At 38.9% G+C, this 15,191-nt stretch overlaps 1 protein-coding gene and 1 long non-coding RNA gene across 2 annotated transcripts in view; one reads left to right on the forward strand and one right to left on the reverse strand.

Annotated features, from left to right (window-relative positions):
• Nucleotides 1-15,191, reverse strand: part of VPS4B (vacuolar protein sorting 4 homolog B) — a 40,579-nt gene that overhangs the window by 22,387 nt on the left and 3,001 nt on the right. Inside the window, exons 2-6 of the mRNA XM_005300857.3 lie at nt 12,221-12,332; nt 8,268-8,418; nt 5,991-6,058; nt 1,314-1,433; nt 620-776 (exon numbers count right to left, since the gene is read on the reverse strand). Coding sequence (XP_005300914.1) covers nt 620-776; nt 1,314-1,433; nt 5,991-6,058; nt 8,268-8,418; nt 12,221-12,332 — 608 coding nt within the window. The remainder of the gene's footprint in view (nt 1-619; nt 777-1,313; nt 1,434-5,990; nt 6,059-8,267; nt 8,419-12,220; nt 12,333-15,191) is intronic.
• LOC135981608 (uncharacterized) overlaps nt 1-15,191 on the forward strand; it is a 278,320-nt gene that overhangs the window by 2,741 nt on the left and 260,388 nt on the right. The window lies entirely within an intron of this gene.

Below are 15,191 nucleotides of genomic sequence, written 5' to 3' on the forward strand. Positions count from 1 at the left end.
CTGGGTTTGAGTCTGCTGCCCCATCATGTGCGCTGCCCCCCAGCCTGGGGACCCCTGGCTCTAATTAGGGCTCAGCCCTGTAGCACGGAGCCTGGAAGCTCTGGAAGGCATGGCTCGAGCCAGTGCTCTCAGGGCTACCAGGTACCCTGCCGCTGAGCCTGGAAGACTCTCGGGGCATCTGGCTCCCCAGGCTGTGAAGTCAGGCTGCCCAGGAGCTGCCGATCCCTTAATCCTCCAACAGCTCCAGAGCGAACTGGACAAGAATGATGTCTGTTCACTCAGGAGCTGCCAGTGATCTCTGGGAAAAAATATTTCATTACAAAAACACTACGTTTTGACATTTCCAAAGCAAAAATTTTTTTTAATTCCCCATTCATGGGAAATTTCAAAACTCTGAAATTTTTCAAAAACCTAAAATTATGAGTTTTGGGCCAGCTCTAGTATACAAACTACCTCAAATGTTACCTACTTTTGAAAGCATCATGAAGTTGTGCAATTATTTGAAAAAAGAAAATAGTAGTGATTACATTCTTGAACCTCGGCTGACAGTAGATTGCAGTGTTTCAGAATCAAATAAAACCATTTAGTATAAAAAAAAATAATCAGCTGAGCTACTTACTTTTCACTCTCTCCTAACCATTTTGAGACAAGGTCAGAGGAGGATATTGAGAAGAATGTAGAGTTGTTGGCTTCCGTTGCCACAGCTTTTGCCAAGTAAGATTTTCCTGTTCCTGGTGGCCCAAACAGAAGAATTCCTCTCCAAGGTGTTCTCTTTCCTAAGAGAGTTATATATATAAAAGAAAAAGAAAAAGAAAAAGGACTTGCCTGAAGAATTTTGATACAAGGATCAGTTTGGTATAGAACTTGGTAGAAAAATGAACCCTCATCCAAGCTTGTGAAATTCTTTATATATTTATTCACTTTTGCAGTTGAAAGAAGTTAGTATCTGTTGTATTTACATCATTTAGATTCATATATAACTTGTCGCTTTATTAATGATACCAATCATCAGTTTTCCAACGTTAGCAAATGTGTAATAGAAATGCAGCTTATAATATCACTGTATTTAAAGTTATCCTGTGAGAGGAGTTGTTCTTGAACCAACCTCTCCTTTCTCCCAATACAATTTCCGCAACTGCTCCCACCATCTCAGCATACACAACCCACCGGACTATGGAACAGAAGCTCTTAGAGGACAGCTAGACATAGATCACCACGATGACAGTGTAAAACACTTCTCACAACTCGCCAGCCACACCTCTCCCCCAAACTGCAACCATTAGGACCAAGAATGTATATTTAATTTATTTCACCTGTAAATAGATGAGGAAATTTAATGGGCAATATCACTGCCTCTTTAAGTGCTTCTTTGGCTCCTTCAAGACCAGCAACATCACCCCACTTTATATTTGGTCGCTCCATAACAATGGCACCTATAAAATAAGAGATCTGATAAACTAGTAAGGTACATTCCTTTCCAAAGAGCCTCTGCTGTCATTATCAAGAATTAAAATCTTGGACCCTGTTCACATATGAACTGCTGCTTGTCAATTCCAGCATGGCTTCCATGAACAGACTGCAGCATGTACAGATTTCAGCAATGTTTAACCACAGTACTTAAGCAGGGTTCAAGTTCTGTTGTGGCTAACTAGAGTTAGACCAGGATTTGGCCAGCAAGTGCCAGTTTCCTAGGGACAGAACCCTGCTCTTTAACATCATTTGGTTGTGTGTAAATAGGCATTGCCTGCCTTAGTCCTCTAAATCAGCCCAGGTAGTTTCTGCAGAATTTAAGCTTCTATTTAAAATAAAATGGCTAGCCCTTATGTAAAGCAGTGTGGCCCAGGGGACAGAGCACATAACTGGGATGACTCAGACATGGGTTTTATTCCTGGCTGTGCCATTGGTCTACTGGGTGACTGTGGTCAAGTTACTTCACCTCTCTGGGCCTCAGCGTTCTCATCTGTAAGATGCGAATAAAGCCTCCTTCGTAAAGCACTTTGAGGTCTATGTATGCAAGAGCATATTGGGGCCTTGCCTAGACTATAAAAAAAGATGATTTTTTTCCTCCCTCTCTCGAAGGATTAAATGGACTGGATTGATCAGGAAACAGTGAATCCCAAAGGCCTCTAAGTGGGGCTTTCTACTTAAGTGACCTAAAGACAGAAATTCACTGCTACCAGCCAGTCTGTATATTGATGACAATGCCCAGATTTGCTAAATCATATTGCTATTACATCTTGGATCATGGTAAATATCCACAGGATTAGGGAAATCCCAAAGGCCAACATTAACATAGATAAGAGGACTGGACTCGATGACCTCTCGAGGTCCCTTCCAGTCCTAGAATCTATGAATCTATGAAAAGAGAGCAAAGCTAACAGGAAATGCCTGTGGCAACACTGGTCGGTGGTGAACATGAAGATTAGCAATTTGAAGGATACCCAAGAGTCAAGATAAGAGTTTAGAGAAATGGCCTACACAATGGTGTGAACTAACTGGGTTCTTTTGTTAGTTTGGTGAAAACCATAAAATCTGAAATAGGTCTCAAGTCCACAGATTTTTGGAGCAACAAAACAATTGAAAAGAATTCTCAAAAAAAAAAAAAAAAAAAAAGACTGTGTTGACTCCCACAAAATAACAGGTGAGTCAACACAGAAGTGTCTGTTTGAGATATCCAGTTTCTTGAAATAATTACATTCATGTGGGCTGGAACTGAAACTCCATCATCAGTGGGCAAGGGTATAAAATACTAATAAACCCCAGGCAGCAATCTCAAGCATCCTGCAGTCATTTTCTCTCAAAATTTTAAAATATAAATAAAACCTCTGTTCCATAATGAGATTATAAATGGGATTGGATCTGTATGTAAAAGGTATTAAAAGAGCATGATACTTGGTTGTAAATTGGGTAAAGTAGCTCTTGAAACTATGCAGCTGAAAAATCTTTTAGGTGAGAGGATTTGATGTTTAAGCTCAAAAAGCAAACAGAAAAACCACGAAAGAGAAAGTCTTCTTAGATTCATAAACATCTTTATGTAGGACAGCTCCAAATAATTGTGCATCATTGAAGAGTAATCTAACAACACTGGATTTGGAAGTTATATTAGTTTTCCTATTTTTTTCCATTAATAACTGACATCTCTGGCAAAGAGGCTCAACTTATCCAGAGCAGGGTCACAAGATAGGCAAAATATTTTGCCTAAGGAGAACTCCTGGGGAATATATTTCAAAAGGTTCCTGAGATCCTTCTAAAAAGAATTTTTACCAAGAAGACAGAGTAAATGGAAGTATGAAGGACCTGATAGCTGTCGTAAAGAGTCTCAAACAGCCACTTCAGTTTTCCAATCTGCAGGTTCAATAGGAAAAATAAACACTGCAGCTGAAAGGGTAGCTTTATGGAAGAAAAAGGATATAGAGGATTCCACCTTGTGAGAGATGGCAGAGGGATACACCTTTTCCACAAAAGGTATTAGAGATTTGGAAGCATCAAACATATGAAATTCTCATCAATGAAAGACAAAGCTATTCAGAGCAGTTGCTGTAGCAGACACTTTTGGGGATCAGTTTGATCTGGAAGAATATCCAGACTTTCTGTGAAGTAGATTGTGCAAAAACAGTCAAGGACAAACAGCCACAAGAGAACAGTAAAAAGACAGCTGCAGAAAACTCCCAAGGTAAACAATTGTCCACTGCTGCTGAAAACCTTACATGAAATGAAGCTAGAAATCAGAGCTTCCCATTTGCAGGAAAATAGGATATCCTACTACAAGAAAAAGAGGGGCAAGCAAATAAATCTATTTCAAAAAGTAAAAAAATGGTCTCCCAAAACACCATACAGCAGTGCTAGGCCCCTCAGAGTTCAAGCATTTCCACAGGAAAGAGGGGCAGTTCAAGCTCTTCATGTCTACGTGCTCCACAAGGGCACAATCTGGAAGCTCTTGCAAGAATCCCTGGTGGCAGTACTCCCACCTCCAGATCACAACTTAAGAGCAGACAAATCTAGAGTTTCCACAGAACAAAAGACTGCTCAGAAGAGCTTCTTCTAGTTTTTCTAACCAAGCTCAGGAATTTCACAGACCTGACCTGCCTTGAAACTCTATGGGTCCTTCTCTTAGCTTTCACCTGCCTCAGAGTATAAATTCTTCCACAGCATAAGAACTATACAGGAGAAGAAGTAACAAATACTGCGTAAATGGACCAAGAGGCCAACTGCCAGGAATTAAAATGAAGTCTGTGCTAGACTATTCCATTGTGAACTGAGCGCTTAACGTGTTTTAAACACTGTTGGGGGAAAAAAACGGGGGGGGGGGGAGGGGGGAGAGGAGAAGAGAGAGATCAGAGGGGTCTAGCACCGCAATGGATGAGATTATATTGAATCTACTCAGCACATTTAAAAGAGTTGCGCTGCTAAAAGGTAAAATAGGCCTGGGGTATATGGAAAGATTAATAAGTAATCATGGATCATAGTTTTACAAGACTGACGAAGCCATTTAGAAACAAATCTCTCTGATTGGTCACAATGATAGTACCACACAGTGGAGTACAGTCTTGAATGACCAAAATGGATTAAACCCTTCAAAGAGAATCACTACTCATGTCAGTATGGAAAAATATAATCTTAAACTCTGAAACAATCATTACCCACATGTATTTTTTTCCATATTCAAAATGCCCTGGATGCTCTTCATGCACCCAGGGCATTCTCACAAGGCCCCCCTGGGCCAAAGAAATATCAAACAGCATACTGAATGTTCTACTTCAGATTATTATAAGTGCCTTGAATCACAACAGACTACCAGTGGTTATATAAACACAGACAGAGATTTAGTAGTACGTATGAATGGAAAGCCTATAACCAATATACAAAGATCCTTTGGGGCAGACTACATTATTAAATCTGAACAACAGCTATACTACACAACGATAAAAACTCTGAAGAATGCTACAGTCAGCTGATAACACGTTGATTACAGGAAATCTGAATGCTGAAGTGAAAGTGATCAGAACATGACAAAATATGTGGATTAGGGAAGATCAGTGTCAAGGTCACTGGTTCTTTAACATTAAAATTTCTCTGCCAATGAATTTCTTCAATAATACAAAATTCAGCTGGAATTCTCTAAATCAGCTACACAGAAAAGCCAAATCATTTTTTCCACTGTGTACAAAGCTACTGTTTTCTGCTACATTGAATCACTGACCTCAAGCTCGATTTCAAAACATAGAAGACTCATCTCAGCCAATCAAAAATGATGTGCTGAGATAAGAGGAGAAACCCCAAATCACTATCCCCTCCCTTCCCAGATGGGCAGTGGGCAGAGCATGCCAAGAGAAAGGGAGAGAAGAAATAGATAGGTAAAACACTGTCCTTTACATAAAAGTTTGAGAAGCAAGGGAAACTCGAACAGGAAGGAAAAGAGAAGTAGAGGATATATTCTGGCCAAACATCAAATAACCCCCCCTTGTGGTGGGGAGCATGGACTAAGTGGCTGGGGGAAAACTATTAGTGATCAGAAAGATCAAGGATCAGTAAATTAAGTCTTTCAGCTATCCTTTATCTTTATCTATTTAGATTATAAGCTTATTGGGGCAGGGACTGTCTCATACTAAGTGCTTGTGCGAGGTCTACCATGACCTGAGTCTCTAGGTACTAATGATAAAACTATAAATATTCATTTGGCCTCAAGGAGCTTTTCCCCTTTGGATCAGTGTTCTCTCTGGGTGCATGCAGTAATTCCATCGCATGTTAGAATGGGGATAGACGTAGACAGGGATTATGATACACAATTTAATAAAATCCAGACTATCCCAAAGATTAGTTTATAGTGAATGCACAGAGGAATTTCTATGTATTTAAATACTCTGTGGCAAGTCAATCCACAGCTCTTTTGTAGACCCCCCCCTCCCCCCCCAAAAAAGGCAATTTTGGTCTGTTGGTTAACAAGTCACTTGATACAATTATTTCTTTAAAAAAAAAAGTTTCAGAACTACCTTGAAGTTGATTCTGTAGTTTCTTTTTTTCAGGATTATCAGATTCTCCTTCCCCATCACTGTCAGTCCTAATTCAGACACAAGTAATAAGATGTTCAACTACAAAGAAAGCCACCTGTCTTACACAACAAGACTAACAATTTTGTAAATGGAAACTACAGTCTACCTCACACCTTCCATCATTTTGGTAGAGATATTCAGGGAAATGTGTTTTTTACGTTTTATAACAGAATTCTGTCGATTCTTTGAGGGCCCAACAGCCCTGTTGAATGAGGTCATTTTATTTTTAAAAATCACATGACAAAAATATAAAGCCAAGAAGTGTCATTCTAAGCGTCATATAAAATGTGATTTCTTCTTTAAAATATTTTTGACAATTGTAATGAAGTATGTTTTAATAAGTTTTCCTATGGAGTTTTTAATGTTTCCATGATTTTTAGAAAATATTTATGGCCTAAATTCCACTTTTACTGTTTTGAATTAGATTTATTACAGGTACAATTGTCCTTTTTTCAGTGCAGGCAGATCTAAGCAATCCTCTATATGTTTGGAGCAGCAACTGGAGTTAGTGGTCAGATCCAGCTAGAGCTATGTCCCTCTTTATGCTGCTCTGGCAGAAGAATTAAGAGAAGACGTAAGGGAAATCCATGGTTTGTGAAAATGCAGCATAGAGGGCATGCCATATGCACAACCTTACAGCCATCCTAATAAGCATGTGGAACATGGTGCAGCTCTGAGCTTTTACAAAATAAAAAAAATCCCAAACCAACTGTTGCTCAGCTGACCAATACTATAGCTTGAAAGGGTTCTGGCATGTGTGTATTCAGAGTTTCAGGGACAAGCTACATTCACTGAAAAAGGAAACTAGAACGCTTGGCAAATAAACTGTATGCAGTATAGTTGTAGCGAACAAAGCAATCACTAGGTCTAACCTATCAGTCCTCAAAGAAAACCTGCACATTTTCAAAAGACGAGCCTGGGAGCTTAAATTCATAACGCTGCTAGACACCAAAAATCATGGACAGAACAGAGACACTGGATTTATGGCTAATTACAACAATCTGTAACCTACTAATCCCTCTTTTTGTCCTATGACTGTGAGATGTTAATGGGCTACTCTACCTAAAATGGTCCCTTAGAACATGTGCTAACTATTTATGCTAAACAATCTGTTCCACCTTGCATTTAGCTGTGATGCCCAAACCTGAAGAAGAGCTCTGTGTGGCTGGAAGGCTTGTCTCTCTCATCAACAGAAGTTGGTCCAATAAAAGATATTACCTCACCCACCTTGTCTCTCTTGCAAACAGTTTAATAACTGAACATGGGATCAGTCCATTTAGAAAACTTAAAAAAATAACACTGAAAATAAGATTAGTTCCTCCTCCTTACCACCATCAGAGTTCAGGAGACTTTTTTTTCCCCTGCAAGTATTGAAAACATTAGGCATCTGAAGCAGAGCACTACACTGTCTGCTGCATTAGGGTCCCCTGAGGCCATCAACTTCTGCAGAAATAATAAGGATCCCTGGATTCTGATATGGGAGAAGTGACAGTACCTAATTGTCACATGTGATATACTGCAATGTGCAAACTGAATTTAGTTACCAATCTGAGTCAAGTACAACTTTAAACCCTCTCTACAGATTGATTACAAGCCACAAATAAGGACAGTTTTTCCTGCAAATCACTTAAATTTTACTGCAGTTTTAAGTTTCAACGAAGAAATAAAATATTAGGTATAAATGTAATTATGTAGATATCCAACAAATACTGTTGCCAATAACAAGAATTGGGCAAATAGAAATATGTCTAGATGGTGCAATGGATTGGGAACGTGATATAGAGCTTCGACCTCTCGAGCACATGTTCAAAACTGGCCCAAGTTATCAGTGGTTTAAATCTAGTCACTGGTGCTCTGAAGATCTAGATTTTAAGTAGGTAGGTGTCCATGTCATAGGCCACCACAGTTGTCATCCAGCAGAAAGGCTAATGACCTGCTAGACATGAGTTAATTTACTTGCATGAGAGTTACTGCAAGTGGATCTTCCATGGTAGGGCTAAGGCATATTGGTAAAGAAACATAGGAAAGCTTGTAGTATTAGTATATATGCTGTCCATATTGTTTGGTTAGTTATTGTACTTCAGTATTGCTCATCTGATACATTTTACACGCATTAAACTTACTTAAAATGTTCTTTCAAATATTTAACTTTCGTTTCAGCTGAGTTTGGAACATGAAAAATATTGCATTTTGCTTTACCGTCTCCAAAGAACATACCCTTTTTCATCAGATGGACCAGACTCTTTCACTGGCTTTGCTGGAGCTTTCTCTTTCTTTTTCAGATACTCCTTCAGTTTTTCTGCTCTGTCCAGATATTCTGTACACTTCGTTCTGATACTTTGTTTTGCTTTATCACCCTGTGCTTCATCTAAAAAAATTGAAAAAATGGTTATGCTTTATTGGAAGCCAAAATACCACATAAATCAAACAGAAAAGGGTAATAATTCTGTCCCAATTTTAATACTAAATTTAATAGAATAAGTAAGAAAATAGTGTGTAGTAGTTTCTCCAGTCTCAATGAAGAAAAAGTAAACTGAAAACCTCCGACCTGCAAGAATCCATTATGTACTTAGTGAATGCTTCAAGAGGCATTTAGATGCTTATATTGCCAATATCCACCATATTATCTGAGCAACAGCCAACTATTTCAAGACAGTTATTTCCTTCTCCTGTAGGAAAGAAAACTTAAGCAAAAACCTGTTAGCTTAATCAAGATCCACTTTGAACTGGACTCTCTATTGAATGGGAAGCCAATGCAAAGAGCAGAGCTCCATGGTGATATGTTCATTGTGATTTGTGTTGCTAAGCAGATGGGCTACTGTGGTTTGTATCAGGTGGAGCTTTTTCAAAGCGTGTGGCTTCACTCCTAGTTATGAGCTGCAGTAATCAAGCCTGCAGATCACAAGTGTGGCGGTCACTATGACCAGGTTTGTACTGATAGGATGGGGTGCAACTTTAGGGCCAGTTGTGGGTGTTTTGGATCCTATAAGTATACGATTATCCAACAGCACTGAGATTAAAGGACAGGGTTATAGACAGAATGGAGGGAAAATGCATCTGATAATGGAGAAGTGTTAGGAGGCGGCAAGTTCTTCAAAGCTCTTTCTTCTTCCTACCAAAATCACCTCAGTTTTACCTGGGTTCAACTGTAGCAAGATGCTTTCATTCAGGTGCTGATTTCACCCAGGTATTGAAGTTGATGGTACTCTTAACAGCAAAAGTACACGAGACGTTGTACTGTGCATTGTCTAATGTTAACCTACCAGCTCTCCCAAAAGCTTCAGACAGATGTTGAATAATATAGTGGAAAGTGACTGAGCCTTGTGGGATTCCACAGGTGCGGGTTTTAGAAGTACAGGATCAGCTGACTATGACAACATTATGGATTTGGTGTGAAAGGATCCAAGCTATTTCAGGGTAGTTCTGTTCATCTCAAAGCTTCTTGTAAGCAAGCCAGGAGTACTTGGTGATCAACGGTATCAGAAGGCCATCAAGATTAAGATGGATGCCTTTGGCTTGGCTATCAGCAGGAGGCAGCCATCTCTGCATCATTACTTGACCTAAACCCTGATTGATTGAGAAGGATCAAGGATACTGGTAGATAGATAGCTTCTTGATTAGCTTGCTTAAAAAACGGAGGTTACTGGGCAGCAGTTTAAGAGATCAGTGGTGTTTTTGTTTATTTACATTGTATGTTCTCAACCCCCTTCTGCAATCTTCCAGTTTCTTAAAAAAAGTTGTTGTTCACATTGAAAGGGAGATAGGCGCAAAATCTGACCAATCTTTGCTCTGTGTAAGCTCGAAAGCTTGTCTCTCACCAACAGAAGCTGGCCAAGTAAAAGATATTACAGTAACTCCTCACTTAACATTGTAATTATGTTCCTGAAAAATGCGACTTTAAGCGAAATGATGTTAAGCGAATCCAATTTCCCCATAAGAATTAATGTACATGAGGGGGTTAGGTTCCAGGGAAGTTTTTTTAGATAGATAGATAGATAGATAGATACACTATAAGTTTTAAGCAATTTAATACTGGTACACAATGATGATGATTGTGAAATTTGGTTGAAGTAGAAGAGTCAGAGGGTGGGATATTTCCCTTACTGCTAAATGATGAACTAGCAATTGGCTGAGCCCTCAAGCGTTAATTCTCTCTCTACACAAGGCAGCAGGAATGGAGACAGATATGCACATTTCCCTTAAGTACACTGCCTTGTTAATTAGATCAGCTTGCTGATAGGCAGCTGCTGCAGCTCCCTCCCTCCTGGTCTGTCCCCCCTGCTCTATGGAAGATGGGGTAAGCGGGGTGCAGGAGCAGGGGAGAGGGGGACACCCTGACATTAGTCCCCTCTCTTCCTTCCCTCCCCCCCGCACGGCAAGCAGGAGTCTCGGGGAGCAGCTCCAAGGCAGAGGGCAGGAGCGGTACATGGCAGTGGGGGGAGGGACACAGCTGAACTGCAGGCAGCTACTGCACAGGGAACTTAGGGCAGTGGGGAGCTGATAGGGGGCTGTTAGTGCACCGTGGTTCCAAGCCTCCACCAGCTAGCTGCAACGGGCTGCTCTTCCTGCAAGCAGTAGACAAAGCAGGTGGCTGCCAAACAACATTAGAAGGGAGCATTACACAACTTTAAACAAGCATGTTCCCTAATTGATCAGCAACTAACAACGAAACAACATTAATCAGGATGACTTTAAGTGAGGAGTTACTGTACCTCACCTACCCTGTCAACCTTAGATGGCACATTAATAGTTATTATTGTCCTCCTGGTCTTTAATCTATTAAAAAGCATTTCAGGCTACACAACAAGAGGCATGCACACTTTACTCTATATTTTAATTCCCAAAAGCGTGCCCAGCATTGCAGAAGACACATTCTCTTGCCCCACAGAGCATAATTTATAGACAGACACCAAAGAAACAAAACCCACACACAAACTGCCCTGAATGATCAAAGGGAAATTATTTTAGATTTTAAAATTATTGTATATGTAATAGTACATCTAACGTGAGTTAGTTTGCATTGGTAGACTTGGCAGAAAATAACACATTTTAAGGTGGAATTTAACTTAAGGCATTTCCTTGCACATCAAAGACAAAGGCAAGAATTCAGGAATAAGAAGCAACAGAGAAGGAAGCATGAAGACAACAGTGAAGGAAGGATGTAAAGGGAACTGTAGACAAGGTATTAGTAGAAGAAAAATGAGAGCATAAATATCGGCCTAAACTACACATCAGGGGTCGGCAACCTTTCAGAAGTTGTGTGCCGAGTCTTCATTTATTCACTCTAATTTAAGGTTTCGCGTGCCAGTAATACATTTTAACGTTTTTAGAAGGTCTCTTTCTGTAAGTCTATAATATATAACTAAACTATTGTTGTATGTAAAGTAAATAAGGTTTTTAAAATGTTTAAGAAGCTTCATTTCTTCATTGGTCCTGCTTTGAGCAGGGGGTTGGACTAGATGACCTCCTGAGGTCCCTTCCAACCCTGATAGTCTATGATTCTATGATTTAAAATTAAATTAAAATGCAGAGCTCCCCGGACCGGTGGCCAGGACCCGGGCAGTGTGAGTGCCACTGAAAATCAGCTTGCGTGCCGCCTTCGGCACGCGTGCCATAGGTTGCCTACCCCTGCTACACACGTTCATTTGTGCAGAACTTTAAGATAAGCATAAGCAGCTTGAATTTGATAGAGAAATTGTTTCACCAGCAAGAAGAGACAGTAACTTCTGTGCGGTCACTACACAAAGATTGGCTTTCCAGATACCACCTGACTTTCCCTACATAAAAAAGGAAATACTTAACCCTTCCCTCCCTCCACTGGTCCCCCCTACACTGCAGCCATCTTGGAACTTTCTGAAGAAATCTTGCATTTGTAGCAGGATTCCTTTCTAAATAGCAACAAAGTGGACTATTTACAAGATTGGAGCAATTGGCGAGCATGTACATGGTGGAAGAGGAAGAGACATAATATGTGCCCTTAAATAAAAAGTATAGCTGGCAACTCTCATTTGACTGTTTGAGAGATTTAGTATCTTTAAACAAAATACTTATTGATGCTTAACATGGTGAATATTTTGCATTTTGGTTCTATCAGGTAGACGGCTATAATTTTATATAATTTAGCTTTTAAAAAATTGCAGCAAATAGCTAGCTAATATACCAAGTCTTACATTTAACTACATGGAGAAAATACTGCACAGCATGTTGGTACAAGCGGAGTGCTTCCTCATAGTTTCCTGCTTTGTCTTCTTGCGCTGCCTTGCTAGCGAGATCTATTGCTTTCTGTAAAGCAAAAAAAAAAAAAAAAAAAAAAGTGATGTGATTAAAATGACAACTATTATGCAAGAGTACTGCAACATCAGAGTGATCATTTAAGCTGTTGCACTGAAAGTTGATGCCTCACCTTTACAATACTATGCAAAAAAGTTGAAGGTAATTGATTATAAATTCATTGGGACTGTCCTTGTACAGTCCTGAATATAGAATAATTAAAAATTGCTAAAATATTATTAAATTGTGAATATTATATAACTAATCTGCCAGGAAACAGGATCTCTTTTCATTTTGTGGTAATGAGACCTATTTCTAGAAGTATTGAAATAAAACTCACTGAATACATATGACCACCTGATAGTCACATTCAGCAAAGGAACTCATGCTCATCTTCACTGATAATATGCAACCAATCTTCTTGTAAACCCCAGAAAAAGTAACTAACCCAAAATAATACCAGAGGTACAATTATTAGTAGAAATGTTAAATTTATATATAATACCAAAAAACAGTTCTACTGCAGATTGAATAAAACTATCGTGCATTGAATTGAGTCTACTCTTCCATTACCAAATGAAAGAAAATATATTAAGGAGAAAAAAAAAAAAATCAAGGCTCCTGGCAGCAGCTGGGTGATACAGGTCTTACCAAGATTTTTATTTTGCTTAACTATATCATGTGACTAAGTAGAATTATGCTTTCTGTAATGGTAAGTCTAAATGAGTTTTAGCTGATATTTATTGTTTTATTCTGTGCTGTTTTCTTTTGTATGCCAAACAAATGTTCGCATTTAAAATACAAATTGTAGTAACTTAGGCCATGCTCATGTAAGAAGTTCCACATAGGACTCCTCCATGCACTTATTGCTCACTTTAGAACCAGGGCCTTAAGTTGGAGCAACTGCTGTTGGGCATCTCAGGGAGAAGGACTGAATGCAGAGTGGACTTGGAAAATATCAAGGACACAAAGCTTTGTGTGAGAGCTGGCTGAGATCAGTGGGGACACAGAGCCAAGTGACCCGAGTTCCCAAGTCTGGATATATTACAAAAGTGATTAAAAAAATACCCCCCCACACGCAAAATGAAACCACCAAATGAAACAAAACGTTATGCCAATTTATTTAAACAATATATTCTAGGTGGAACAGTAGTGACACAGAGTTAAAGGCACTGAAGCATTTCTACTCTAAATCAGTTTTCAACTGCCTGCTGCTTGAGGAAGTTTGATCTAAGAACCTGATATTAAGATCTGATTGGAGTACATTCCTATTTTTTTAGTCTGAGCTAAAACAATTCACTTGTCTCAAAACATGAAAATCATTTCCTTTTATTAAGAATGAATGCAACCTTTTAAAATGCTCTAATGCTGACATAGCTGGGGTAGAAAGAAGAAATCTGACAAGAATAGTTCTTACTTTAAGAACTTTTCAGTGTTCTGTAAAGTCATACTTCACATGAACACAATTCAAGATTTTGCAGTTAAACACTTTAAAAGCAACATTAGAAGCAATAGTAAGCCGGCACGTGCTGAGATTGTGACAAAGCTCTTCTCTTAAGCTATTAAGGGTGTACCAAGCCATTCATCAATTTAATGTACACTTTGCAGAGTTTGCACTGTATGTGACAGTGACACACTAAAAAGGAAAGAGTGCAACTCCTGAGGATCCAGGAGAAGGACTCTCCTGTGAACTTTTTAAGGTGCATGAGTTAGGAGGCATTCTAGTGGGATCTAGATCTTTTCCTGTTTAAAGAGCAAAAATCAATTAAAAAGTCTATTAAATTAATGTTATAGTTACACAGGTAAGCTCTTAAGTAATGAAATGCCAAAGCTGAAGTTGCATGCGCTACCATAACTCTGCTTCCCTTGTGCATGTGTTGCAAGACAGTTTATTACATATTCACAGTACTGTCTACAGCTAAGTAAAATGCCTCTTGCTAGGTGAGCAGTCAATGATGGAGGACTCCACCCATCTCACTTCCTTGTAGATCTTTCACAGAAATGCACTCCATGAGTCATTTATATAAGATGCCATACATACATACTTAAAATTATAAAATATAATTTGAGAAATACTGTGTGCATATAATAGTATGTTCATAAGGAGCAGAATCAAGGTTGCACATACAACCTTACCAAAGAAATGTCAAAGTTAAGGAGGGCTGGATTCTACAAACATGCATGAGTAAACTTTATTCATACAAGTCATCCCATTAATATCAATGTCACTACCTGCTTGAATAAAAACTAACTCACATTTAAGCGTTTGGAGAATTTGGCTGTAAGAGCTTACTGGTGCAACTTGTAGGCCCTTTGCCTGCAAAGACTTATGTGCTTATCTATATGTACGGTGAGTAGTCCCTATTAAAGTTAACTGGACTATTCACAGTAGCAAAGCTAAGAATGTGCATAAGTCTTTTCAGGATCAGGATGTTATTTACTTTTAATGTAGTTTGGCAGAATACAGAAGGAGTTTAAAATCTATTCTACTAAGGTGCCCTAGTACAAGACGTCCTAATTCTTTCCAACATATTAAAATACAAAAGTTGTGAAAATAAAAAAAGCACCTTATTTTTAAATCAGCTGAAAAAATAATCTAATAGAGAATTGTAGATACAGCAACAAACTGCAAATTCAGGCCTTCATCTGAACAGATATTAGCAGTCAAAAATATTTTTGCACTAGGCAACAATCCGTATCTGTCTACAGTACTTCTACAGCTAACTTGAAACCAACATGGCTACAACAACACTGCATACAACTTGAAATCAGTCAATTTAGAAGTATTTTTATTAGTCTTTATATTGCAGTAGCACCTAGAGGGTAATTAGGTCAGAACCCCTTTGTGCTGAGTGTTGTACTCATATAGAG

Source organism: Chrysemys picta, chromosome 2 (genome assembly GCF_011386835.1).
Source record: "Chrysemys picta bellii isolate R12L10 chromosome 2, ASM1138683v2, whole genome shotgun sequence".
NCBI lineage: Eukaryota > Metazoa > Chordata > Testudines > Emydidae > Chrysemys > Chrysemys picta.